We start from the raw sequence: 27,948 nt of genomic DNA on the forward strand, positions 1-27,948 counted from the left end.
GCATTTGTATTTAGAACAGTAATACAACAAATGAATAATCGAACATGTATGGATATGTCAATATAAAGGAGTTTATTTTTTGGGTTTTGTTTGGCTTTAAAGTGTCACAACTTGAGCCTGAACTAAAACATGATTAAACAGCTCTGTGGAAACCTGAAAAGGGAGGTAGAGTCCATCTAACCTGACAGGAGTTTGAGGTTTTGCATCAAGAAACTGGAGAAGAGCCCCAAATCCTGGTGTGCAAAGCATGTAGCATCATAGCCAAGAAGACTTAAGGCTGTAATTGGTGCTAGGGAGCTTTAACAAAGCATTGAGTAAAAGGTCTAAACTTGTATTTTTATTTTTTTAATAAACTTACAAAAAACTTTCTGCAAAACACTGAGTAAAGGGAATGGAAACGTAACACACACACACACAAAAAAAAAAAAAACACAATGAGAACAATCTTCCGTCGTCATTTAGCAATACTCATTGATCCCTACAGAGACATCTGAAATTGGCAAACTGATCCATAGATTGTTCCATTAACTTGGTTGTGTAATTCAGCATCTGACTGAGAACAAGTGACAAATTGTCAATCTAAACAAAACGCACACTACAGACTGTGTATGAGAAGGTACAGTTGAGTGAATTATTTATGCTCAATTTCTATTCTCCATTTTATTTTAAATTGTAACACACAGGATCTAAAACAGAATGCAAAAGAAACTAAAATCAAACAAACATACACAAGCAAAAAAATCAAAACACAAGACAAGCAGATACTGTAAACCTTGACAGAGAACTCTGCAGTATTCAATTCTTCATATATTAGGCTGATCGCCTCAGATGCCTCCCTTTCATATCAGATTATATCTTCCCTCAAAAACCCATCACAAGTGCACCTATGTGTGAGAAAGAAGTGAGCTGCCTTCTCAATAATCTGATAATGCTCTCTTACCTACATACAGTTCTTGAACCTAAAATTCTTGAATTGAACCTGTCTGGTTTTGGAGAGGGATTTGCCTGAAAACAATGGACATTTTTTTTTTTTTTTTTTTTTAAAGATATTTTTTTGGGCTTTTTGCACCTCCATTGGATAGGACAGTGCAGAGACAGGAAACGAGCGGGAGAGAGAGACGGGAAGGGATCGGGAAACGACCTCGGGCCGGAACCGAACCCGGGCCGCCCGCATCCACGGCACGGCGCCTCAACCACCTGAGCCACGACGCCCCCCAACAATGGACATTTTGACTCTTCTCTTGCAGGATGAGAGTCTGCTCAGCTGCTCCATGGCCAGGCATGGATTATTCCCTCATTATTGCACTTGCCAGTAAACTAAAAGGTCTCGAGTTGATTTGAAATGTGGTATTTGCATTGGGAGTCTATGGCTGTTATCTCCCAATATGAAGTCCAAAGAGTTACCACTGCCAGTGAGGCAAGTCATCATTAAGCTGAGAAAAAAAAAAAAAAATCAGCTATCAGAAACTTTAGGTGGCCAAATCAACCATTTGGTACATTCTTCAAAAGATAGAATGCACTGGTGAGCTCAGCATCTCCAACAGGCCTGAAATACTACAGAAAACAACTGTTGATGACAGAAGAATTATTTCCCTGGTGAAGACAAACCCCTTCACAACAGTTGGCCTGATCAAGAACACCATCCAGGAGGTCAGTATATCTGTATCAAAGTCAACAAATAAGAGAACACTTCACCAGAATAAATGCAGAGGGTTTACCACAAAATGTAAACCATCAGTAAATCTCAAAAACAGGAAAAAACAGGTTAGACTTGGCCAAAAAAAAAAAAAAAAATCTACGAAAGCCCATACAGTTCTAAAACATCTTATGGACAGATGACACCGAGATCAATTTAAACCAGAATGACAGGAAGAGAAAAGTATGGAGAAAGGAAGGAACCACTCATGATCCAACGCACATCACCTCATCTTATGCCACGAGCAGGTACAGCTGCTAATAAAACTGGTTGCTTTGTATTTATTAATGATGTGACTGCTGACAAAAGCTGCAGGATGAATTCTGAAGTTTAGAGGGCTAGATTATTGGCTCAGATTCAAGCAAATGGTTAAAAAAAGTTGGATGGCACTTTACGGTGCAGACGGTCAGTGACGAGGTATACTTCGAAAGTAATCCAAGACTTTTTTAAAAGCAAAAAAAAAAATGGAAAAATGTTCTGCAACGGCCAACTAAATCATCTGATCTGAATCCAACTGAGCTGCAGTTCACTTGTTGAAGGCAAAACACCCCAAGAATATACTGCAGCTCTCTTCAGTTTCTGTATCAGGCTGACAGAATATCACCAGGGAAGAAAAACAGCATCTGGTAATGTCTATGGGTTCCAGTTTTCAGACTGTCTGACTACAATGGATTTGCTACCAAGTATTAAAAGTTTAATTTATGATTAGGGTGGCATGGTGGTGCAGTGGTTAGCTCAGTCACCTCATAGCAAGCAGGTTCTGGGTTCAAACCTGGCAGTTAACAGAGTCCTTTCTGTGTGGAATTTGTATAATCAACTCGTGCCTGCATAGGTTTTCTCCGGGTGCTCCGGTTTCCTCCCACAGTCCAAAGACATCAAAATTAAATCAACTGCCTACTCTAAAATTGCCCATAGGTGTGAGTGTGAATGGCTGACTGTCTCTCTGTGTTAGCCCCACAATAGATTGGTGTCCTATCCAGGATGTATCCCGCCTCTCGCCCAAGGTCAGCTATGATTGGCTCCAGCTTACCCGCAACCCTCACTGGATAAGTGGTATAGAAAATTAATGAATGAAGTTGAGGTGTGATCAAAAAGTCCTGGGACTGTTCCTGTTGCAAGGTCATGTATGTGCAGCAAGAGTGAGCAGTAACTCTTGCAAGTCATTATGCCACGTGACCTGTATTATACACTTTTTTTGACAATGTGCATATGCACATTTGCGATTTCACTATGGACCAAAGAGCAAACAAAATTCTATATCAGAAATTTGGAGAATACATATAGACCCTGGAAATGCTTCACCAAGACTATGGCAATGAGCAAGGCAAGGTGCTTCAAGTGGCATCCGTGCACAAAGAAGGGCAGAGCATTATCCTCCAGTGACATTCTTCCCCTGTTTAAGTTCTTCATTGCCATAGGTTTGTTAAAACATTTCAATTATCTCTACTGCCAATCGCAAATGCTTGTGCATTGCACAAATCACAACTGTGTACATGCGCACAGTCATAAAAAAGTGTGGAACACAGGTCCTGATGTTGATAGTACAATGTCATGCAGCACGCTGACTAGTGTTACTGCTGGCTCCTGTTACATATGCATGAATCTTTACCTCGGTTCAGTGAAAACAGACATGAGCCAAGAGACATTATTTATTAATTACAACTAAATCATCTTTTACTGTGAACCAATTCAGTGAAGTTTCAAAAATGTCTCTCCTCCCGTTCTATTGCTGGAAGAAAAAGGTGTTTCTTCAGTACTTGTGAAACTTTCAGAAAGCAGCAGGAAAGGGAGAAAATACTTCTTTGTTTGGCCATACCAACTGCAGAAATGAAGCCGATGACCTTGAATTGGCTTAAGATGAAAAAGGTAGAAAGAATGCAGGTCGGTGTGAATCTAGCCTCAAAACTCCCACAGACAAAAGGGACTGAAATCACAGAGGTCCTTGTGAGGATAAATATTAGTGGAGACCACCTTGATGAGAATAGAAGAGGAGGAAAGGAAGGAATTGACCCCATACAACCAGGAGAGCAAAAGGTCAGCACTTTGCAGGAAACTGAAGTTGTTCAACTTGGAAGATGGAAAACGTGTGAAGGATGCATATGTTTTCAGTTTCTAGAATATGATGCCTGAGGAAAACAGAGACAGCACGACTCTGACTCCGGCCTCCATCACAGACATGGAACTGTTCCCTGGCGGGCTGACTAATTTTGGAAACAACTGCTATGTTAACGCAAGTCTGCAGAGCTTGTTCACAGCTGAGACTTTCTGTGCAGAGCTCTCCAACCTGCTAGAAAAGTCTGTCCCGAATCCAGAGGGCACATTCCTCAGATGTTTTGTGGAGGAGTTGTCACGGTTGAGAAAGGGCTCTGAATTTCAAGACCTCACCAAGGAGACTCTTCTTTTGAACCTGATTGAATCAGCTGAAAACATCAACCTAGAATTCACCATCAACAATCAGAATGATGCCCATGAATTTCTCTGCCACTGTCTGACCCAAATGGAGGAATATGTACAACTGTTGTGTTGGCAAGAGGATGTGGATTTTCGATGCCCAGTCTGGTCCAATTTCAAATTCAAGATGAGGAACATCATAACATGCTCCAGCTGTGGATTCCAGCAGAACAACAAACTGGAAGTGTTTAATCACATCTCCATGTCCCTGGCTGGACCAGTACTTCAACAACTTGGTTACAAGCCCGACAGTGTTGGAGAGCAAGTGTGTGGAGGAGAATCTGCCACTTCCACGTGGACACTCCACTCTCTGCCCAGATTTCTGATTCTTCAGCTGAACAGGTTCAAGTTAACTGAATACAACACATTCATCAAGACAGAAACTCCAGTGGACATCCAACTAGACCTGCAGATAAACTGCCTTCTTCAATCAGACATGCCTGGAAAAGAGGACAGCAAAGCTGAGGCCAGAGAGACAGACAGAAATGAACTGGATGAATCAACCTCCACTTATCGACTGATCAGTGTCGAGAGTAACTGCACTAGTCACCAGGGAACTAGCTTGCTACAACGTGGACATAGCTGCCCTCAGTGAAACACATCTAGCAGACAAGTGCCAGCTCATGGAACATGGTGGTGGTTATAACTTCTTCTGGAGTGGTCATAGCAGCACTGAATGGCGAGAGGCAGGCGTTGGATTTGCTGTAAAGGCCCAGAAACTTAAACTCCCAGAGGTCATCAAAGGTCACCTGATGACACTTCAGCTCCCACTTAGAGGCAAGAAGAACGCAAAGTTGATTAGCATTTATGCTCCCACAAAACATGTCACCGAGGCCCAGAAGAAACGAACTGCACGGAAGGCTCAAACTATCTCCACCCCCACTGCAGCACCTACCCATGCACGCCCAACGTGTGGGCATACCTTCAAAGCCCAGACTGACCTCATCAGTCACCTCCAGACCCACAGCCACCACCCACCAAATTGAAGTCATGACCATCGTCGACCCCGCAGTATGAACATCAACATGTGCATGACCTTGCTGCTCTGTTGTTTCACAACAGGAACAGTCCTGGAACTTTCTAATCACACATCGTATAATAGTTTGTCCAATTACTTTTGGGACCTTAAAAATGGGAAACTATATATATTATACACACACACTATATAGCCAAAAGTATGGGGACACCTTAATATTACACCCATATATCGCTCTTCCTCAAACTGTTGCCATAACGTTGGAAACACACTGAAAAATTTTGTTTCAAGGATTTTAATTCAGCCTGATCACTTGGATAGAGAGCGAGTGAGTGCAATCCAAGTACGACCAAGCAATAATAATCTCAGATCAAGCAATAATATCTGATATCAGTTGCTGTCTTCTGTGAGTACTGCAATGCATCTCTGGCTGTGGGAAATACAGACCTAAACTGTGGGACCAGTGAAACAGAAGACAAGTGACTGCTGAGGGAGAAAGTTTTACTTCATGAACTTGGTGTGCTGATCCTGAAGGATCTTTGCTGAAGACTTGGCATCATAGAAGAGCTCATTAATTTCTTCCACTTGTTCTCTTTCTACAACTTCTTTCCCCTGAACTCGTGCCAGCAGACTGGCAGGTGTTAAGAGCTGCACAGCATACCTGCACATAGACAAATAATTCATTGCTTTAAGTACATTAAACTGTTTTGCATGTTGAAGACATAAAACCCATTATAGAACCTATTAAAGTAGGGGGTAGGGGTGCGAGTGTTGCATGACAAAGGTGTGAGTAAATGATCTCATCTCATCTCATTATCTCTAGCCGCTTTATCCTGTTCTACAGGGTCGCAGGCAAGCTGGAGCCTATCCCAGCTGACTACGGGCGAAAGGCGGGGTACACCCTGGACAAGTCGCCAGGTCATCACAGGGCTGACACATAGACACAGACAACCATTCACACTCACATTCACACCTACGCTCAATTTAGAGTCACCAGTTAACCTAACCTGCATGTCTTTGGACTGTGGGGGAAACCGGAGCACCCAGAGGAAACCCACGCGGACACGGGGAGAACATGCAAACTCCGCACAGAAAGGCCCTCGCCGGCCACGGGGCTCGAACCCGGACCTTCTTGCTGTGAGGTGACAGCGCTAACCACTACACCACCGTGCCGCCCTGAGTAAAATGATATAAAACCTTAGTATATGCTGTTCCAATATGGATGATAACCCAAACGTACAAAATTCTAAGAGAAATCCTGTTAATGAGTATACCAGTTTCCCATAACTAATGATCAGTCAACAACTGGCTAATACAGTTAATACAGACATTAACATTGCTTCAAAAGTGTTTTTTTTTCTTATGTACAATGTACTAATTTATACTGCAAATGTTACCTGAGAGTGGTCTTAGTGCCGATCTCTCCCAGGTGAGTTAAAGCCTCCTCGCTGATGTTTATGCCTTCTGTCTGAGCTCGAATCTTAATAATCTACATTACAAATAGACTGAAGTTAGCAAAAGCACAGTGATATTTTTGTTCTCGTCTGTTTTTCACACACACCTGTTTCATTTCTTGAGGAGTATACAGCATTGTTCTGATTATCATAATTCGATCCAGCAGATCAAGAGGTATTCCATGAGGAGAGTTAATGTCCTCTGTCCCTCTAAAAAGAAAGGAAAAAAACAAAAAAACACATTTTACAATCAAAAAAGGGCTGCCTGTTAGTAAGTGCCTTTAAAATACTTAAGTGAAAGGAGTCCTACCTGATGAGACAGTTTCCTCGGTTGGATGCGAACACTACGATTGGGGAGATGGAGCTCTCCAGAGCTCGGTGCAGGTAAGTGAAACACTCAATATCCAGTATGTGAACCTCATCGATGAACAGAACACCAGGCACGAGTTCTGCCACACCTTGATCTATGTACCTGTTCACCACTTTGTTGATTTCTCCTCGCAGCTTATCTATAAAGTACACACCACATTAGCATCCACGTGTTCAAATATGAAAGCAACTCAAACTTGGATATTGGTATGCATCTGAAATCAAAATGACGCATGTATACATGCATCTTACCGGTGATCTCAGTCTTCCTGGGTTTCATCAGCTGACCCATCATAGAAAGAATGTCCTGACCTCCCTAAAGCACAGAGTCAGAATGTTTGACACGATGCATTATATACACACACTAACCACTTTATTAGGAACACCCATCCACCTGCTGTTTGATGCGGATCTCTAATCAGTGAATCCCTCGACAGCAGCACAATGCAGAAAATTATGCAGATTCAAATCAAGAGCTTCAGTAAATGTTCACTTCAAACATCAGAATGGGAAAAATTGCGATGTCTATGACTTTCACTGTGGTATGGGTGTTGGTGCCAGATGGACTGGTTTGAGTATTTCAGAAACTGCTGATCTCCTGGGGTTTTCACACACACACCTACAGTTTACGCAGAATGGTGTGAAAAACAATAAAACACCGAATGAGTGACAGTTCTGTGGGTGGAAACGTCTTTTTGATGAGAGAGGTCAAAGGAAAATGGCCAGATTGGTTCAAGCTGCCAGGAAGGATAAAGCAACTCATAACACTTTACAACCGTGGTGAGCAGAAAAGCATCTCGGCATGAAACAGCAGAAGACCACACTGGGTTCCAGTCCTGCCAGCCAAGAACAGGAATCTCAGAATCAAGAACAAGTTCCTATTAAAGTGGCCGGTAAGTGTATATTAGCTACCTTCCAGAATATATGAATGTCTTTGAATAAATTACCTAATTTAAATATAAACCTTTACTCTCAGCAAAAAACCCAAGTTAGTTAACTCAAAAGTAGGCATCTAATGCTAGTATAGTAATCTGGGGTTGTTGGGGGAGCGTCCCCCCCAAAAAATACCCAAACAAAAAACCCAACCCATCATTCCCAAATACAGAAGCCGCGAGAGGCCCTTCATATAATCTTTTTTTATTCACCTTGTTATCCTGAGATAACGACATAATTAATTCAGGATCTCGAGAAAACACCACAACTAATTCGAGATCTCGAGAAAACAAAACCGTTATTTCGAGATAACGACATAATTAATTCAGGATCTCGAGAAAACACCACAACTAATTCGAGATCTCGAGAAAACAAAACCGTTATTTCGAGATAACGACATAATTAATTCAGGATCTCGAGAAAACACCACAACTAATTCGAGATCTCGAGAAAACAAAACCGTTATTTCGAGATAACAACATAATTAATTCAGGATCTCGAGAAAACAACACAACTAATTCGAGATCTCAAGAAAACAAAACCGTTATTTCGAGATCTCGAGAAAACAAAACAATTATTCCGTGATCTCGAGAAAACAAAACAACTGTATCTCCGTCGGTAGAGATGAAGCCGGGCCAGTCTTCTGTGGAGGTGCCGCGGACTAATTTTGAAATTATCCCTTATTAAAAGACTTAATGCAATCTCTCCCTGTGTCAACCCCTGATCAAAATATTGCCTTATTAGGTGATCGATTATTCCAGACATTCTAATGACCAAAGTTGCATCTACACAGAATGAGAAATAGCCTCAAAGTCAGCATATCACAAGTCTCTTGGTGCACCTGAATGAACCATTTCTCAGCTGTTTACTCGAGATCATGAAATAATTGTTTTGTTTTCTCGAGATCTCGAAATAACGGTTTTGTTTTCTCGAGATCTCGAATTAGTTGTGTTGTTTTCTCGAGATCCTGAATTAATTATGTCGTTATCTCGGGATAACAAGGTGAATTAAAAAAAAGGACTATATGAAGGGCCTCTCTCAGCTTCCGTACCCAAACATCTAATTCTGCATAAACTTAAATTTCAAACTTTAATTGCTAAGGCCTTTAATTGGTAAAAATATTCAAAACTGGTCTCGTATCTCTCCCTTCACTTACCATTATTATCAAGACACCATTATAAACATGACTAACATGAAATAAAATAGGCACTAGTAAAAAAATTAGTACACACCAAAGCAGTGTAAAAAATACTGAAAATACAGTACCCACTGTGCTCAAGTTTAAGAAATTCATTATAATTTGTTATTAATAATGCCTCATTATTTATATAGAAAAATAAAAATCATTTACCACATTTATACTCGTGTGTGTACCTGAGGGCGCGCATTAGCTACATCCAGGTCATGTAGCGTAACATCTTGTATAATCTCTTTCTTCTTGTGTACATCTCCTTTGGGCAATGGAACGTATTCTTCAGCCTCCAAGTCAAACTCTGTTGCAAAGGTGTCACAGCGCCCTTGTCTCTGCAGACCAATCACAGCACAGAGCAATTACAGAATGACCAAGAACAGCTCCAAACATGCCGTGAGGACCATACGGACAGTATGCATGTTCAAAGAGCAGTTGGGGAAATGGTGAAACACTCAGTAATCCAGCGAGTACATGCGTATATAAACAAGCATGTGCCCTGTGCTCATTTTGCTTCAAGAACTTCTTTGCAAAGTTCTCAGGCATTTTAAAAAGGAATCATTAGAAACTCAGCAGTGCTGAAGTGTATAAGCATACCTGCCAACCTTGAAAAAATTTTACGAGTACAATTTTACAATTTCATGAGTACCCTCCCCCTCCCCTCGCGTCAACCTCACCCCAGCCCGGCGCGCATGCGCCCCCACAGACCACAACCAGCAGACCAAAAACACTTTCAATCCAGTTTTATTGATTGACCTTGGGAACATAGTCCAGTTTTGTAAAACATTCCTATTGATAGACTTTGGGAAACTTATTGACGGCTCTTGGGAACTTCGTTCCGTTTTGAAAAGCACAACAAACATTAAATACATGTGCAAATGAAATGAAATTAAACCAGAGCCACTCTTTCAAAATAAATAACACATTAAATTAATACAGTATGTAAAAAAGGCACTTTCAACACAAAACATGGTATGCACAAATTTCCCATGCAATAGGTTTAGACTTTTGCATTTTTTAACATGTTAGAAGTATATTGCATTATACAGTAAAAATATTGCATTATACAGTAGGGCTGGGAATCGATCCGGATTTCCTGGATCGATTCGATTTCGATTCATTAGGTCACGATCCGATTCGATCCACGATTCGATATCGATTCATGTACATATTGCTGTATTGTCACTTTAAAACTTTTAAATAAAAACTGACCCTATTGACAAACAGCTCCATGTCTGTTTGTGCTTGTATCTGTGTATGTGTAAGAGGGACACACAGAGAGACAAGAGTTCAAGTTTGAAAGAAAGCTTATTTATTTTGGAATGAAACATATCCAGGTTTTATTTGAAGTCTAAATCAAAATTATGACATTTGGTGGCCCTCTTTTAGTTAAATAACATACCCAGGTCTGGGTTTCTGACCACAAAAAAAATAGCTCATCAGTCAAGAAATTATGTTTGACTGATAAGTCTCAGAGTGTAACAAACTATGACATTTGGTGGCCCTCTTCTAGTTAAATAACATACCCAGGTCTGGGTTTCTGAACACACAAAAAAAAAAATAGCTCATCAGTCAAGAAATTACTGTCTCGCTTAGATGTTTTCGGCTGGGCAAGACGTAGCGTGGCTCTAACCTCTTTACTAGTAGCCTAAACCCAGCATTTTCGACTACGCTGTAGGGGCGGAGATCTTTACAAATAAAGATCCCGACTCCCTCTGTAAGGCTCATAGCACGCTTAGACTGTGGGGGAAATTTCACACCAAATGCATTTTCAAGTGCCGCCTGCTTCGCGTCAGGTTTAGCACTAGCTGTCTCGGGGTGGTGCCTGGATAAATGGTTTCTTTAGATTGGTGGTATTGCCCAGATATTTTACTTCTATTTGGCACAACTTGCAAACTGCATTCGTTTTGTCCAGTTCGTCTCTGTCCTCATACCGTTTGAAGCCGAAGTGTTTCCACACATCCGACTTCATCCCCGGCGGTGTTTTTAACCGGGCAGCTTCGTCCATCTTCTTGTTTTCTTTATAAGTTTCATTTTACCGGCACCCGCTTTTATAGTGCTCCTTGCGCGTTGGAGAAAATAGTCCCTTGCGCGTTCGAGAAAATAGTGTTATAGGCACCTGGAAGAAATCGATTCACATGTTGTTGGATCGATATCGTGTTTTTTTCGCGTGAATCGATATCGAATCGTGGATCGATTTTTTGACCACAGCTCTATTATACAGTACACTGCAGTATTTTGTAGTATGCCTTTTTCATGTGCAAACTATTGCATTTGCATTCGAAATATTGCATTTACTGCAGTAATACTGTAGAAAAAATCATTTGATACTGCAGTACCACGCAGGTTTTTTCATAAGAGGGATGACCAATTTTCGACTTCACATCATCTGCAAACATTCTAGGCTACCACTGACAGAAGTTACCGACTGCCTTTAAGATATACAACATGCTACGTTTTGTTGAGCACATCAATAAAGTGGTACTTATCATAGTGATTCAATGAGAGCGCGAGAGAAATTGTAATCAGGTTTCATTGGTTACCGCATCGAATATGCAACCTCGAGTGACGGCTTCGAAGTTAAATGAAGAACTAGCCTGTACTGTTGGTGTTGTAAATGCACAAAATAACGGCTAGGAAGCTCGAGTACACGTGAAACACAACCGTTTCTGTTACAAATATAGGAAGGCCGTGCATAACGGTAAAAGTGTTACGCACTGCCTTCCAGTTAGCTAAAACTTATTGCAGTACTTTAACGGGCGTGTGTGGGACGGTGTTAGCATACCTGTTGCTCCTTAGTGACTGATGTCTATATCAATCTTGCACACCGTGCAGAATGCGTGGCTGGGTAACTGCGACCGTGTGAGACAAGGCCACCTCTCCCGATAGCTTTCCAGAAATCTTTGCGGTTTCCGAACACGTTTGGCGCTCGGTTCGGGCTCCCATGGATTAAAGCAAAAAAAAAAAAAATCATCTGACTGAAAAAAAAAGCTCCATGTCGTTGGCCCCTACCACATCAGCGATGCGTCAAATTTTAAACGCCATGTTGTCCATTATCCCCTCGGCCCCTACTTATAGTACATTTACATAATTTTAACAATGACTAAAGCTAAGGCAAGACTTTACCATTGTCATTACTGGCTATAAATGATGAAACATCAAGTTTTCAGCACAAAGTGCAAATTTATTTCAACAATACTTTAGTAATGCACAACAGTGGTTAAGAGAAAAGTGCAAGTGCAGTCGAACTTGAACCATGCTTTCAAAAGAGTGGAACAGAAAGAACTTGCAAGAAAAGTAAAGTGAAAGTTCACTTTTTCTGCTTCTTCGCAGTGAAGCCAAAGGCATCTAGTTTTTTGCCATTGCTTCCATAGACTTTTTTTATGGCAAACTACACAAAAGCACACACCTGCCATTTTCATCTTTTTGCACCATGGACTAAATGGCTTGCCATTATTGCCCATTTCATTTCGCCAAGCCCATCTCCACTTATTCTTTACCGTTTTGTCGATGTCTGACACATCTGTGCTTTCATTTAAAAGAAGCACGTCCATGCTGGCAAAACCGAAAGTAATTTGACGCGCTCTATGGAAATCGAAGGGCCTGTGTCATGTGGCCTTATACGCAGTACTCGAGTTGAGGGGGGATGTGGGGGGAGGCATCCCCCTTCTGAAATAAAAATCTCAAATCATTCCCCTTATAAAACGGCCATCCCCCCCATCACATCCCTTGTGCCATTTTACCGATTAATGTGGAAATTAGCCTACTATTATTTTAACAAATATTACTATTTCAACATTAGAGGCTTTGCGCAGTGATAGCCTACATGTAGCCGGATAAAAAAAGACGCATATTTATTTATTCGGTTGCACCTCTCATTCACACCTATACGGAGGTTTCAGTCACTGAAAACAGCTACTTTCACAAACTCTGGGCAGAGTGGAGATTTCTGAAAACTCCATCTTCAGACACGCGTGTAAATCGGGAAAACGAAGCAACAGTGGGCGAGAGGGCGCGCGCGAATATAAAGAGTCAGAGGTGTGAATCTTTCACCAAATGCCAATTGTCCCGGTTCTTCATGAAATCGCACGCGCAAATTCATCAGGTTAACTTTCAAATAACTGTTCTTGTGCACTTGCGACACCGGAGCCACTTTCCTGAATTTTGAGCTTCGGATTATTCGCTTCTTTATCTATTTAATCAATGAATTTATTTGTTACATACATTAAATTACTAATGTAAACCATTAGTAGCCTATTTAAGCAATAGCTGTTTTCTGCACTGTTTTCCGACCTTTTGTGCTTAGTGAATGAGACACTTCATTACACTCCACTGACTGACTTCCAATTCCGGACTTTTTTGAAAATGTAAAATATAGGCCTACGAGATGTTTTTTGGGGACTTAATTCGCCTTGGTCCTTCACTATTAATTTTTGAGACTGACGAGGCACTAAATACTGTGGAATTATTTTCTCCTTACTATGAAGTTTGGCATCTTAAACAAGTGTCGGGAAATCTTGCAGCCCGACTCTGCAGCCTCCAATGTTTAAGCGAACTGCTGAAACCATAATGTTTAAAGATTAAATCGTAGGCTAATCAAACCAAAGAAAAACACAGCCTTTCCAGGACGTTGTCTGCCGAAGCCTACAAAAGGCTTAATAGCAAAGGTCTTGCTGCGGCTTCAACTTTTCACCTGATCACCTTTCAATAGGCAAATATCATTATTACTACTACTATTAGTAGTAGACAAGTAACCTAGTTGCCTAGTAGTAGGACAGCCAAATAGTTTCATCAGTGGCCTACGCCGAGCCTCCCCGGGACTAGACAGTAGCGGAGGCTGTATTTATTTATTTTATTTGTTTATGCCTGTCTAGCGCAACAACTTATTCCTTTACATATACTCAAACATAGCACAAGAAAGGGTTCAACAACAGGCAATCACAGCAGCTTGGTGAAGTTCTAAATCACATCGGTGTCAGACCTATGGGCCTACCCCCCCCCCCCCCCCTTTTTTCCCTCGGATCTGCATCACTCTCATTATTGACCTTTAGCGCTCCCAGTTGACGGAAATCCGTCGTAGCGACGGAAAACTTTAATCCATGAGCTCCATATGTTCAGTTTTTGTCTGAAACATGCATGTGGGAAAGCCTGAAGTATTGCAGCATATTGAGTTGGTGAACGAGTATAACGTTCACGAGGGGTTAACAATGTCGGTTTATTGGGCTGACCTAATGTTTTTATTTTACCTTTCCAGTGATCTTTGCAGAATGGATTGTTGACCATCATTGATGAAATCTCTCTTCTCTAACCGACGTTTCAATCCCTGACTCGCTCTAGCCACCTGGCTGCACCGCTGCACTCAAGTCAGAGACGCGAAGAAGGAAGGGGAGGGGGTGAAGAGGGCAGAGCCACACGCTCTGGAAGAGGGGCGGGGGGATTGGGCAAAGCGTTCCATTCTGGCTTTGAGTTTTCTCACAGATCAGCAGTATCAACTTCAGCGAGAACTTGACTGAAATGCGAGTTCGGACGATATGGGTACTGAAATGCGAGTTCGGACGATATGCGTACTGAAATGCGAGCTCGGACGATATGCGTACTGAAATGCGAGCTCGGACGATATGCGTACTGAAATGCGAGCTCGGACGATATGCGTACTGAAATGCGAGCTCGGACGATATGCGTACTGAAATGCGAGCTCGGACGATATGCGTACTGAAATGCGAGCTCGGACGATATGCGTACTGAAATGCGAGCTCGGACGATATGCGTACTGAAATGCGAGCTCGGACGATATGCGTACTGAAATGCGAGCTCGGACGATATGCGTACTGAAATGCGAGCTCGGACGATATGCGTACTGAAATGCGAGCTCGGACGATATGCGTACTGAAATGCGAGCTCGGACGATATGCGTACTGAAATGCGAGCTCGGACGATATGCGTACTGAAATGCGAGCTCGGACGATATGCGTACTGAAATGCGAGCTCGGACGATATGCGTACTGAAATGCGAGTTCGGACGATATGCGTACTGAAATGCGAGTTCGGACGATATGCGTACTGAAATGCGAGTTCGGACGATATGCGTACTGAAATGCGAGTTCGGACGATATGCGTATTTTTTAATGTGAAAACGTACAGTCGTACAATGAGGTAAAAATTCGTAGTGGCTACGCAAGATGCGTACAGGTTGGCAGGTATGTATAAGGATGCACTGGAAACCTGTGGGTTTGTGCCACGTCTGCTAATGTGCATGTCAGCAGTATGAGGTTTAAACGACTCTTTTGCTCGGTGTCCAATAGACCTGCACTGCCTACAAATTACCTCAACACCCTTAACCAGCGAGTGTTCAGCAGAGACAGCAACAGGTTGTGTGTTGTCCTTACCTTTACTGCTCCACTGTTAGCTTCAATGTAGATGACATCACCAACCTCCACTCTCTCCTTCTGCAGGCTCTCGTAGATACTGGGATCGAGCTGCATCACACACAAAAGGAACGGATATCAAAACATGGCATGTCATATCATTAACTGCCATTCCCACAGGATCACTGATTTATACACACATACCTTCAGCTGTTTGGTGCCTTTTGCTGTCTTTAATCCAATGATGACGTGACTGATGGTTTTGCCATAACCACCCATTGGATTCTCCGTCTCACATGGGGTCAGCTCTGTCACTTCACCTTCATACACTTCCTTTGTCTCCTTAATCCGCAATCCTACATACATCAACATAAAACTCATTCTTTAACTGGTATAAAGAAACAGGTGGAAATACGTTATGCTACTATTAAAAGTTACCCCTCTGAAGTCAAAGTTATTAAAGGCAATAACAAGATGTGTGTAGTGATTTTATATCTGTTCATGCTAGTGGAAACCAAAAGATCAATCATGTCAAAAGAGCACATTTTACTTTTTGCCTTTTTATACCTACATTTGGGTTTCAAAGTAAGAGTTATGTTATGCTTTAAAAAGAGAAAACATTATTGTACTTTCAGATTTACATGGATGAGAAAAAATTTTGGGGTGTGGGAAAAAAAAAATAATGTTTTTTACAAATATTACTGAATTAGAGTTTCAGTTTTGAAGAAAAAGTCAAAGAGACTTTGCAACCGCAGAATTTAGGATTGGGTGGAATCTCCTAGAGTCTGAAAAATAAATTATAAATTAAAGAAGTCAAAAACGGCGGCACGGTGGTGTAGTGGTTAGCGCTGTCGCCTCACAGCAAGAAGGTCCGGGTTCGAGCCCCAGGGCCGGCGAGGGCCTTTCTGTGTGGAGTTTGCATGTTCTCCCCGTGTCCGCATGGGTTTCCTCCGGGTGCTCCGGTTTCCCCCACAGTCCAAAGACATGCAGGTTAGGTTAACTGGTGACTCTAAATTGACCGTAGGTGTGAGTGTGAATGGTTGTCCGTGTCTATGTGTCAGCCCTGTGATGACCTGGCGACTTGTCCAGGGTGTACCCTGCCTTTCGCCCGTAGTCAGCTGGGATAGGCTCCAGCTTGCCTGCGACCCTGTAGAACAGGATAAAGCGGCTAGAGATAATGAGATGAGAAGTCAAAAACATTTACACTGAACCAAATTAAGTCGACATAAATCCACACCCGTGTGTATTTTTACACAGCACGTTGGCGTTCCGCAACCAGAGGCATGACGTGTGGCAAAACAGTGTCAGTGTCTAGAGGTGCTCTTTTGACAGGATTATTCTTTTGGTTTCCACTAGCATGAAAAGATATAAAATGACTACACACGTCTCAACATGTTACTCATTGGAAATCTGAATAGCCCGAGCATACTGGTGTTGCTTTCTAAACGATAATGGTGGGTGAATTGAGTGCTGAGGTCCTTTTGTTCGCCTTGCACTTCACCAGTACTCACACCACTCTTCAAAACACAAGCAAAATTGCTGTGAGATCAGAAATATGTTGGAGGAGAAAGTGAAGAGAAGTCAAAAGTGATGAGGCAGAAAATTTCTGGGCAAACATCACACCCCTGTTCTGCAACAACGGTTGTCCCTTTTACACAGACATTAGGGCTTGACATTAACTTTTTAAATTCACTTGTCCAGTCGGACAAGCAGCAAGATTTTTCACTTGTCTTGGCCATAACCTTTTTATTGCTATGTATTTACTAGTTCAGCAAAAGTTATGAACAAAGTTTACAAAAAAGCAAGAACAGTTATGATAATCATTATGCTTTAATGATTTATAAATTTTGCAATAAAACTCAAACTTTAACAACGAACAAAAACTATCCAAAGAATTATTTTTTTGACTATGAGGTGTCCTAATTTGATTGAAATTCTGTCTGCTACAATTTGCATCAGTTCGTTTAAATGGTGGGCTTTAGCCCATCAAGATTATCGTCTCAAACCTGAGGTCTCAACAGTTTGATGCCGACGTCATAGCAATTCACTGGTTGTCATTTGAAACACTAGTATGTATAGCATATATGTTAAAAATCTGTGTACACATTACAAAAGGTCGCTGATTAACACTTCTATTATCTGCACCTGGGTGTCTGATAGATTGTTTAGTGTTTTTTCACTTGTATGTCCATGTTACACTTCCTGACTTTATACTACACTTACTGACATTGTTATTGTGCATATTTTGAAAAAAATGATGACACTGAGTGTGTGCTCTAGGGATCGACCGATATGTTTTTTTCAGGACCGATACCGATTATTATAGAATTGGGATGCCGATAACCGATATGTGCAACCGATAAATGTAAACATTATAATTCACATGAAATTAAACATAGCACACACTGACACAGACCTTCATATCCATGAAATGTACAGTGGTGCTTGAAAGTTTGTGAACCCTTTAGAATTTTCTATATTTCTGCATAAATATGACCTAAAACATCATCAGATTTTCACACAAGTCCTAAAAGTAGATAAAGAGAACCCAGTAAAACAAATGAGACAAATATATTATACTTGGTCATTTATTTGTTGAGGAAAATGATCCAATATTACATATCTGTGAGTGGCAAAAGTATGTGAACCTTTGCTTTCAGTGTCTGGTGTGACCCCCTTGTGCAGCAATAACTGCAACTAAATGTTTCCGGTAACTGTTGATCAGTCCTGCACACCAGCTTGGAGGAATTTTAGCCCATTCCTCTGTACAGAACAGCTTCAACTCTGGGATGTTGGTGGGTTTCCTCACACGAACTGCTTGCTTTAGGTCCTTCCACAACATTTCAATTGGATTAAGTTCAGGACTTTGACTTGGCCATTCCAAAACATTAACTTTATTCTTCTTTAACCATTCTTTGGTAGAACGACTTGTGTGCTTAGGGTCGTTGTCTTGCTGCATGACCCACCTTCTCTTGAGATTCAGATCAGGGACAGATGTCCTGACATTTTCCTTTAGAATTCGCTGGTATAATTCAGAATTCATTGTTCCATCAATGATGGCAAGCCGTCCTGGCCCAGATGCAGCAAAACAGGCCCAAACCATGATACTACCACCACCAGGTTTCACAGATGGGATAAGGTTCTTATGTTGGAATGCAGTGTTTTCCTTTCTCCAAACATAACGCTTCTCATTTAAACCAAAAAGTTCTATTTTGGTTTCATCTGTCCACAAAACATTTTTCAAATAGCCTTCTGGCTTGTCCACGTGATCTTTAGCAAACTGCAGACGAGCAGCAATGTTCTTTATGGAGAGCAGTGGCTTTCTTCTTGCAACCCTGCTATGCACACCATTGTTGTTCAGTGATCTCCTGATGGTGGACTTATGAACATTAACATTAGCCAATGTGAGAGAGGCCTTCAGTTGCTTAGAAGTTACCCTGGAGTCCTTTGTGACCTCGCTGACTATTACACACCTTGCTCTTGGAGTGATTCTTGTTGGTCGACCACTCCTGGGGAGGGTAACAATGGTCTTGAATTTCCTTCATTTGTACACAATCTGTCTGACTGTGGATTGGTGGAGTCCAAACTCTTTAGAGATGGTTTTGTAACCTTTTCCAGCCTGATGAGCATCAGCAACACTTTTTCTGAGGTCTTCAGAAATCTCCTCTGTTCGTGCCATGATACACTTCCACAAACATGCGTTGTGAAGATCAGACTTTGATAGATCCCTGTTCTTTAAATAAAACCGGGTGCCCACTCACATCTGATTGTCATCCCATTGATTGAAAACACCTGACTCTAATTTCACCTTCAAATGAACTGCTAATCCTAGAGGTTCACATACTTTTGCCACTCACAGATATGTAATATTGGACCATTTTCCTCAATAAATAAATGACCAAGCACAATATTTTTGTCTCATTTAACTGGGTTCTCTTTATCTACTTTTAGGACTTGTGTGAAAATCTGATGATGTTTTAGGTCATATTTATGCAGAAATAAAGAAAATTCTAAAGGGTTCACAAACTTTCAAGCACCACTGTATGTTTAATTGTAAAATTGAACATGAAATTTTGTGCAGGGAGATGCCAGCAGCATTTGTACAATAAAGTCAAACATTAGTTAGAATAAAATGAGAAATAAAATAATAAAATAAATATTCACCAATAAAAAAATAAATCACTCCCTACTATATTACAGCTCACCATTTTCAGTGGAAAATAAATGAAAATACACTCTGGATTCTTTTACACTAAGAACTAAGTAAGACTTACCAACTTCAAGTAGTTTTTAAATAAACAAATCAAGTGCAGGGAGCTGCCTGCAGCATTTTTTAAAAAGTAAAATCAAACAAAGTAGGCTATCACTCCCTATTATGCAACAACTTAACAAGTAACCATCTACATTCTAATGCTTTTAATGCCCAAGCCTAATATTCCCAATTTAGGAGGATTATATTGTAGTGAAGGAAGCATTACATGTAGTTTCAGCGAGACTAGTTGGTTGTAGGCTAATTCAAGTGCTTCCTTCCATAAGCTAAGTTTGCCTGGCTACACAGATGCAAATGGACAATTTTAACGAGTAGTAGATGAAGAATGTAAACATATAAGGATGTTGTGCTTTTGCAACTTGTGTGTTTGTGACTTATTGCGGCAAAAGCAGCGTGTCCTTACCTTGAAGTGGGATCTGCTTCTGCCCGAGTGCCCATACGGCCACCTTGAAACAGTTCACAGCGTTTAGCTACGCGTGTTGATTGGCTGTATCCCTTGTGCCGCTTCTGCCCGAGTGCCCGTACGGCCGCCTTGAAACAGTTCACAGCGTTTAGCTACGTGTGTTGATTGGCTATATCTCTTGTGCCAAACAAATCAGATGTTGTGGTGGGCGGGACCATGTTCTTGAACTCAGAGAGGCGAGTGCAGGAAAGGACGTGCAGTGACAGTCGCGTTAGGAACGAAATGGCTGCAAAAAGGCATGTTATCGGCATATCGGTGGAAATCATGGCCGATACCGATAACCCTAAAAATGCAGAATATCAGCCCGATATATCGGCCAGGCCGATTATCGGTCGAACCCTAATCCAAAGCCCCATTATGGTATACGTGTCATTAGAAGCCTGATATTACCTGATGTGCAATTTTAAGAGTTAGACTCAAATTCAAAGCTTCTGGAGGAAATAAAGTTAAATCTTGATTAATCCAGTAAAACCTGAAGTACTAATTAATTTAAAGAAATGAAACCGAAAGAAAACAAATCGGACATGATAAGGGTGACAGAATCACGTTATGAATGAAAACAAACCGTGAGTGAGTTCGGCACTGTCGTAAAATTCCTGCAAAATATTTTATGACTTTGTGATGGTTAAAGGTGTACCAGACAAAAGAAAAATACAATGAATGTCCAAATGAAATGAAGATTCACCACAGATATTTATTTTATTGAGTTGATTGCCGTTTCTCCAATTTTGGTGAATTCAACGTCTAATAATGTATAATTAGATATTAAGATGTGGTTATTTTTACACATGCACCTGCTGTACTCTGCTTCCCCGGAATTTCGTAAACAATAACATGGCCCACTCACTGAGGGGATTGAACTAGTTTTGTTGGAACTTTACTGATATAATTCTTGAATAAATTACTATAAAAATGGTGAATTTTAACAAATCCCTAAAAAATGTGTTCCTAAAAGATATAAAAGCATAAGGTATCATTACTATATTGCCTGGGGCGGTTATATGTAATACTTTGAGTAATTTTCTCTAGTCTGTAAACCAAATTAGATTAGCCTATGTGTAGAAAATGTCACAGTAAAATATGTAGACTGCTTATTCTGTTTATGGAAACTGCTTATTACTATGATTTAACTCATTTTTTAAGTATTCTATTGCAATTTTCAGCAAATCTTCAAGGAGTTTGGCCTTAACATGTAGCCTTAGCAGTGAACCAGTGAGTATAAATAATATGCACATGAACAAAACACCTGTTAAACTCCCCTCAACATGTCTTTTACAATTGTTTAACCCGCCACAGGCAATGCTAAAATCACTGCTGCAAACTGCACAGCGCACAACACCCTCATTATTTTTACCCCTATTAGGCAAGGGTACACTTTCATGGGTTTTTGGTGTGGGTTTTGTACTTTTGCCTTTTGTTGCGCTCTGCCATGACGCTCCTGGATACACTGAACTGATGGACTCTCAGTCCGGGAGAGAAGACGTAAAGCCCACCCACACAGAAAACTGATTGGCCTACTTAGCAAGACAGAGCAATCAAGATATTTTCTCTCTCTCTCCCACACTTGCTCGCTCTAGATTCCAGGATATTGTAGCGGGGTGTCACATAGGTCGCGTTAACCGACAATTGTCCGTCATTGACAGATTTTTTTTTAGCTATGACGGAAAAATCTGAAGGCCGTCGGTCATTTTGACGGATGTTTACCGTTACCATTACCAATAACAATAATAGTCTAATAATAACAATAATAAAACATAATGAAACACAATTGAAATGATTGGCAAGTTGTGGCAGAGTTTTCTTACATACAGTATACATATATGTATACTGTATGTAAGAAAACTCTGCCACAACTTGCCACAACTTGATTGCACAACTTGCCAATCATTTCAATTGTGTTTCATTATGTTTTATTATTGTTATTATCTACTGAACATCAAGACTGCCGCAACGTCGGCTCAGATTGAAAGTGACGGCAGTTCACTGCCGTCACTTTCAATCTGAGCCGACGTTGCGGCAGTCTTGATGTTCAGTGCATAGGCTACTCATGTATACATTGTAGCCACTGCGCAAGGCTGTTCCCCCCCATCGCGCTCCTGACCGCGCTCTGACTTTTCTAACCACTAGCACAGTGAGATGTATTAATGTTTCCCTTCTCTGCAGAAGACACGTCATTTTTGCTATTAAAAGAAGAGATGCATTGGGTTGTTTGTGTCGTTTCCCTGCCTGTACGTCTTAATGCAATAGCGCTCATTTAGGCTACTTGTTTTCTTGTTTTTAAAATGAAACAAATGTCGATTTGTATTCTTCCCCAGCAAGCTTAGGAACATCACTGCTCGAATATCTGCTAAACTATCATTTTAATGAGAGCACGGGTAGATAAACTAACATTTAAACATAACTTCGTTTTATTTAAGACCTTCCGTGTCAGGTTCCAGGCTCCGCCGAGCCGACCCCCAATGACCAATTTAAGTAGCCTACGGAAGAATCTGAAGGCCGTGCGTGATTTTGACAGATGACACTACGGGTCACCGCGGGGTGCAGCTGCACCACTGGTGCAGAAAGACCGCATGCTGCAGGATTTCCTCCCTATGAAGAAAGTACTAGCAGGGTCAGGAAATCCAACTTTCAGAGGCTCTTGCCGGCTTCTGATCACTTCCCTGGGAGAAATGTTTCCCGACTTCAGAACTTTGGCTGAAGTGGCGCTGGTTATTCCAGCCTCCAGTGTCGCAGCAGAGCGCGGGTTCAGCCTTCAGAATAAAATTAAAACGTCAATAAGAAGTCGTCTGTCCGAGGCAAAGACGCAAAATTTAATGACAATTGCCTCGGCAGCAGTCTCCATTGACGACTTTGATTATGCACAAGTGAGCTTCCAATTTAAATCCATGCGAGCCAGAAGGAAGGTTTGAGCTCACGCAGACAGGCCAAATTAGATTGTCACTTAAATCGTTGTAGTGGACTGTTCATATTTTAACTGCAATTGTCTTGCTATGTTGTAAAATAACATTGTTCATATGCCCGTTAAGGCACAACAACCGCAATGTTTTTAGCGGAGGGAAAATGGGTTCACAAGTGACCGAACGTCAGAATCTCTGTTCATCTTTTTGCATCATAAATACATAAATAAATGATTAAATAATACAAGCTTGTTCTGTGAATTAATTTTTAAATGAAAATGAATCCATGAAAACACAAGTTATTAAATATATAGCATTTATAGCCTATATGCATTGTCATTTAAAAGTTAAAATAAAATGACAGATAATAACGGACAATGACGGAATTTTTACGACCCTGTCCATCAAAATGACGGACAATGAAAAAGTCTAACGCAACCACTGGGGTGTCAGGGAGCCACTATGCGAGAGACTCCTGGAACTTCTGGAAGAGTTGGGAATAATTCAACTTGTCCCATTGGACAGGCAGATGCAGATTTGTCTGGACCGAACATTTGGTTGTCCCGGACAGTCAGACTAGCATTAATGTTGAGCCCTGGATGTCAATCCTGTCTCTGTTAACTGTTACTATCAGTCGTTCTAGCTCAGAAGCAGAAAAAGTGTGTAGGATTATCTACAGTGAACCCCCCACTTTTATTCATATTGGTATCTATAAACTCACCAATTGCTCTTCTGAAGTTCTCCATCAGCACCTCTGTCTTCTTGATCTCTGATGAATACACTTCGCTGCCCACCATGGGACAGAACGGCACCTTATTTCCCAGCTCCTGTGCCATGGCCAATGCTAAAGCAGTCTGTTTGGCACAAATAGTTGTTTAACACACACACACCTTCTACACCATCATAATGCCTCAAAAAACATTCTACTGCTTTGGATCTGAAACGATTTCAGTGTAACACATCATGTAAAGTAGGAGAAGAGGAAGGAATACCTTTCCAGTTCCAGGTGGGCCTGCCAGTAAGACAGCTCGGCCAGCCATCTTTTTCGAGCGAATCAGCTCTACAATGATGCCACAGGCCTGAAAGAACATTTCGCACCAGTTATTAGAGAGAAAGTTTGCTTGTACACAGTAACTGTCTCACAAAAGTATTCATCCTCCTTCATGTTTGTCCTATTTTGTCGCATTACAAGCTGGAATTAAAATGGATTTTTTGGGGGTTCACACCATTTGATTTACACAACATGCCTACCACTTTAAAGGTGAAAATTGTTTTATTGTGACACAAACAATAAGATGAAAAACAGAAATCTTAAGTGTGCACAGGTATTCACCCCCCCCAAAGGCAATACTTTGTAGAGCCACCTTTTGCTGCAATTACAGCTGCAAGTCTCTTGGGGTATGTCTCCATTACCTTAGCACATCTAGCCACTGGGATTTTTGCCCATTCCTCAAGGTAAAACTGCTCCAGCTCCTTCAAGTTAGATGGGTTGTGTTGGTGTACAGCAATTTTCAAGTTATGCCACAGATTCTCAACTGGATTGAGGTCTGGGCTTTGATTAGGCCATTCCAAGACAGGCTTTCGTCTAAACGGGGGAACAGGGGCGCTGCGCCCTCTTACTCTCAGCGTGTGCCCCCTTACCGACTCCATGAAAACATCCCAGCAACACCACGTGACAATGTGTCTGATCATCAAATACGCTATAATTGCTCCAAAAATATTCCAATCATAGTAGATACACCGCCAGACGGTGCAAAAACAATCTGAATTGGCGTTTTCCAGACTGAGGCGCCATGTTGTTTAGTTGTCGCGGCTGCTCTCACGAGATTTGACATGGGTTACATACAAGGTCAGCTGACTTGTAGAGCGAGATTTCTCGAGACTGAATGACCTTTCACCCACCGGCGCGGGAGCTTTTGACAGAAGTAGTTCGCGAGTTGTTTTTGTTGACACTTGGGCATTTAAAGATGTCATCCCGCGGCACGAAGCGGAAGAAAGCCAAAGACTGTCCGGGGCAGAAGAAGATTACTTCTTTCTTTTTCAATGTTGACAGACAACTTGTTACAATTTCCCTCTCAGATAGCCTCAGAATGTCCCATTGGAGCATTTTTCAAAGGCTTTGCACGGCGGGGGGGACGACAACCGGCACCATCTCCCCCCCCCGCTTCGCTTCCTCGCCATGGTGAGCGCCCTCATACTAAATTTTTCTAGAAAAAACCCTGCAAGACATTTAAATGTTTCCTTTTAAACCACTCCAGTGTAGCTTTAGCAGTATGTTTATGGTCACTGTCCTGCTAGAACATGAACCTTCATCCCAGTCTCAAACCTCTGGCCAACTCAAACAGGTTTTCCTCCAGAAGTGCCCTGTATTTAGTGCCATTTATCTTTCCTTCAGTCCTGACCAGTTTTCCTGTCCCTGCAAATGAAAAACATCCCCACAGCATGATGCTGCCACCACCATGCTTCACTGTAAGAATGTTCTCAGATGTTGGGTTTGTACCACACATGGCATTTCCCATGATAGCCAAAAAGATCAATTTTAGTCTCATTTGACCAAAGAATCTTCTTCCATGTGTTTGGGGAGTCTGACACATGCTGTTAGGTAAACTCCAAATGTGTTTTCTTAAGCAATGACTTTTCTGGCCACTCTTCAATAAAGCCCCACTCTGTGGAGCGTACAGCTTAAAATGGTCCTATGGACAGATACTCCCATCTCCGCTGTGGATCTTTGCAGCTCCTTCAGTGTCCTCTTTGGTGTCTTTGTTGCATCTCTGATTAACACCCTCCTTGCCCGGTCTGTGAGTTTTGGTGGGAGGCCTTCTCTTGTCAGGTTTGTAGTGGTGCCATATTCTTTCCATTTTGCTATAATGGATTTAATGGCACTGCCTGGGATATTCAAAGTTTGGGATATGTTTTATAACCCAACCCTAATCTATACTACTTCTTTGTCTCTGACCTGTTTGGAAGCTCCTTGGTTTTCATGTTGCTTGCTTAGTAGTGTTGCAGAGTCAGGGTCCGTCCAGAACAGGTTGATTTATACAGACATCATATGACAGATCATGTGACATTTTGATTGCACACAGGTGGATCATAATCAACTAAATTACGTGACTTATGAAGTGAATTGGTTGAACCGGCTCTTATTTAGGGGTTTCATATGAAAGGGCGGCACAGTGGTGTAGTGGTTAGCGCTGTCGCCTCACAGAAAGAAGGTTCTGGGTTCGAGCCCCGTGGCTGGCGAGGGCCTTTCTGTGCGGAGTTTGCATGTTCTCCTCGTGTCCGCGTGGGTTTCCTCCGGGTGCTCCGGTTTCCCCCACAGTCCAAAGACATGCAGGTTAGGTTAACTGGTGACTCTAAATTGACCGTAGGTGTGAATATGAGTGTGAATGGTTGTCTGTGTCTATGTGTCAGCCCTGTGATGACCTGGCGACTTGTCCAGGGTGTACCCCGCCTTTCGCCCGTAGTCAGCTGGGATAGGCTCCAGCTTGCCTGCGACCCTGTAGAACAGGATAAAGCGGCTAGCGATAATGAGATGAGATACGAAAGAGGGTGAATACTTATGTACACTCTAGATTTCTTTCTTTTTTTTTGTCTTAATTATTGTTTGCGTCACAATAGTGGTAGGCATGTTGTGTAAATCAAATGGTGCTCACCCTCCAAAAATCCATTCATGCGACAAAACACCAAGGGGGATGAATACTTTTGCAAGACACAATACCTCAAAAGTAGAGACCATGGGCCATTTCATTAGTGCATTCGTCTGTGTTTCATATCACAGTACAATGCAGTTTGATTCTTCATGCTCTAAAATTAAAACATTCAGCTCCTCATTAACCCGTCGAGAGCAGCATCAGGTGTCCGAGAGGAAACATGAAAATGTGTCAAATAAAAGACAGATCTGGCTGTTTCTTCTCTCCTGCCTGTTTAACGTGTCCAGCTTGTTAAACCATCAACATAAAGAAGAAAAACATTAAGACAAAATTAAATACACTACCGTTCAAAAGTTTGGGGTCACTTTGAAATGTCCTTATTTTTGAAAGAAAAGCACTGTTCTTTTCAATGAAGATCGCTTTAAACTAATCAGAAATCCACTCTATACATTGCTAATGTGGTAAATGACTATTCTAGCTGCAAATGTCTGGTTTTTGGTGCAATATCTCCATAGGTGTATAGAGGCCCATTTCCAGCAACTCTCACTCCAGTGTTCTAATGGTACAATGTGTTTGCTCATTGCCTCAGACGGCTAATGGATGATTAGAAAACCCTTGTACAATCATGTTAGCACAGCTGAAAACAGTTGAGCTCTTTAGAGAAGCTATAAAACTGACCTTCCTTTGAGCAGATTGAGTTTCTGGAGCATCACATTTGTGGGGTCGATTAAATGCTCAAAATGGCCAGAAAAATGTCTCGACTATATTTTCTATTCATTTTACAACTTACGGTGGTAAATAAAAGTGTGACTTTTCATGGAAAACACAAAATTGTCTGGGTGACCCCAAACTTTTGAACGGTAGTGCACTTTGTAAGGAAACTGAAATAACTGCCATAAAGTGTTTCTTGTGTATGTTTTCAGTTGATCCATCCTTCCATCAGACTGGCTGAGCAGCGTCAGCTAACAGGAGCTGGTTAGTAAAGCTCGCTACCTCTCTGGCGCTCTCCTGGCCCACAAGGCCGGACGCAGTCTGTTTGGCAAAGCCGGCGTCGTCTAACCCGAGACCTTTCACATGGCTGTGAGACGCAATGCGCTGGGTCTTCGTTGTGCTTTTCACCTCCTCGATCTTCATGGCTTTACCTGCAATCCGAAAGCTTCACGGAAGCGAGAAAACCTGCTCTCGTTGTTGAAATCAGCGCGACTGCAAACACGAAGACGCTCCACTGAGCTCTA

The 27,948-nt window shown here is 41.6% G+C and overlaps 1 protein-coding gene across 1 annotated transcript; it reads right to left on the reverse strand.

The window, feature by feature from the left end:
• Positions 1 to 53: 53 nt before the first annotated feature.
• LOC132885215 (ruvB-like 1) lies at positions 54 to 27,931 on the reverse strand. Its single transcript, XM_060919629.1, has 11 exons — positions 27,707 to 27,931; positions 24,056 to 24,142; positions 23,785 to 23,917; positions 15,638 to 15,789; positions 15,455 to 15,544; positions 9,254 to 9,403; positions 7,199 to 7,262; positions 6,888 to 7,086; positions 6,685 to 6,787; positions 6,521 to 6,612; positions 54 to 5,784 (listed from the first exon to the last, which is right to left on the reverse strand). Exons 1-11 carry the CDS (start codon positions 27,845 to 27,847, stop codon positions 5,625 to 5,627), a joined length of 1,371 nt encoding a protein of 456 aa, XP_060775612.1. The 5' UTR covers positions 27,848 to 27,931; the 3' UTR covers positions 54 to 5,624.
• Between the last annotated feature and the right edge of the window lie 17 nt (positions 27,932 to 27,948).

The sequence above is a fragment of the Neoarius graeffei genome, chromosome 4, assembly GCF_027579695.1.
Source record: "Neoarius graeffei isolate fNeoGra1 chromosome 4, fNeoGra1.pri, whole genome shotgun sequence".
NCBI classification, from domain to species: Eukaryota; Metazoa; Chordata; class Actinopteri; order Siluriformes; family Ariidae; genus Neoarius; species Neoarius graeffei.

What these genes read in the sequence shown, in the direction of transcription:
- LOC132885215 (XM_060919629.1), bottom strand. Translation starts at nt 27,847, where the DNA reads ATGAAGATCGAGGAGGTGAAAAGCACAACGAAGACCCAGCGCATTGCG. An exon ending in CTAACAGTGGAGCAGTAAAG is followed by an intron (nt 9,404 to 15,454) that starts GTAAGGACAACA and finishes ATTGGTCTGCAG; the next exon opens with AGACAAGGGCGCTGTGACAC. An exon ending in CTCCTCAAGAAATGAAACAG is followed by an intron (nt 6,613 to 6,684) that starts GTGTGTGTGAAA and finishes TTTGTAATGTAG; the next exon opens with ATTATTAAGATTCGAGCTCA.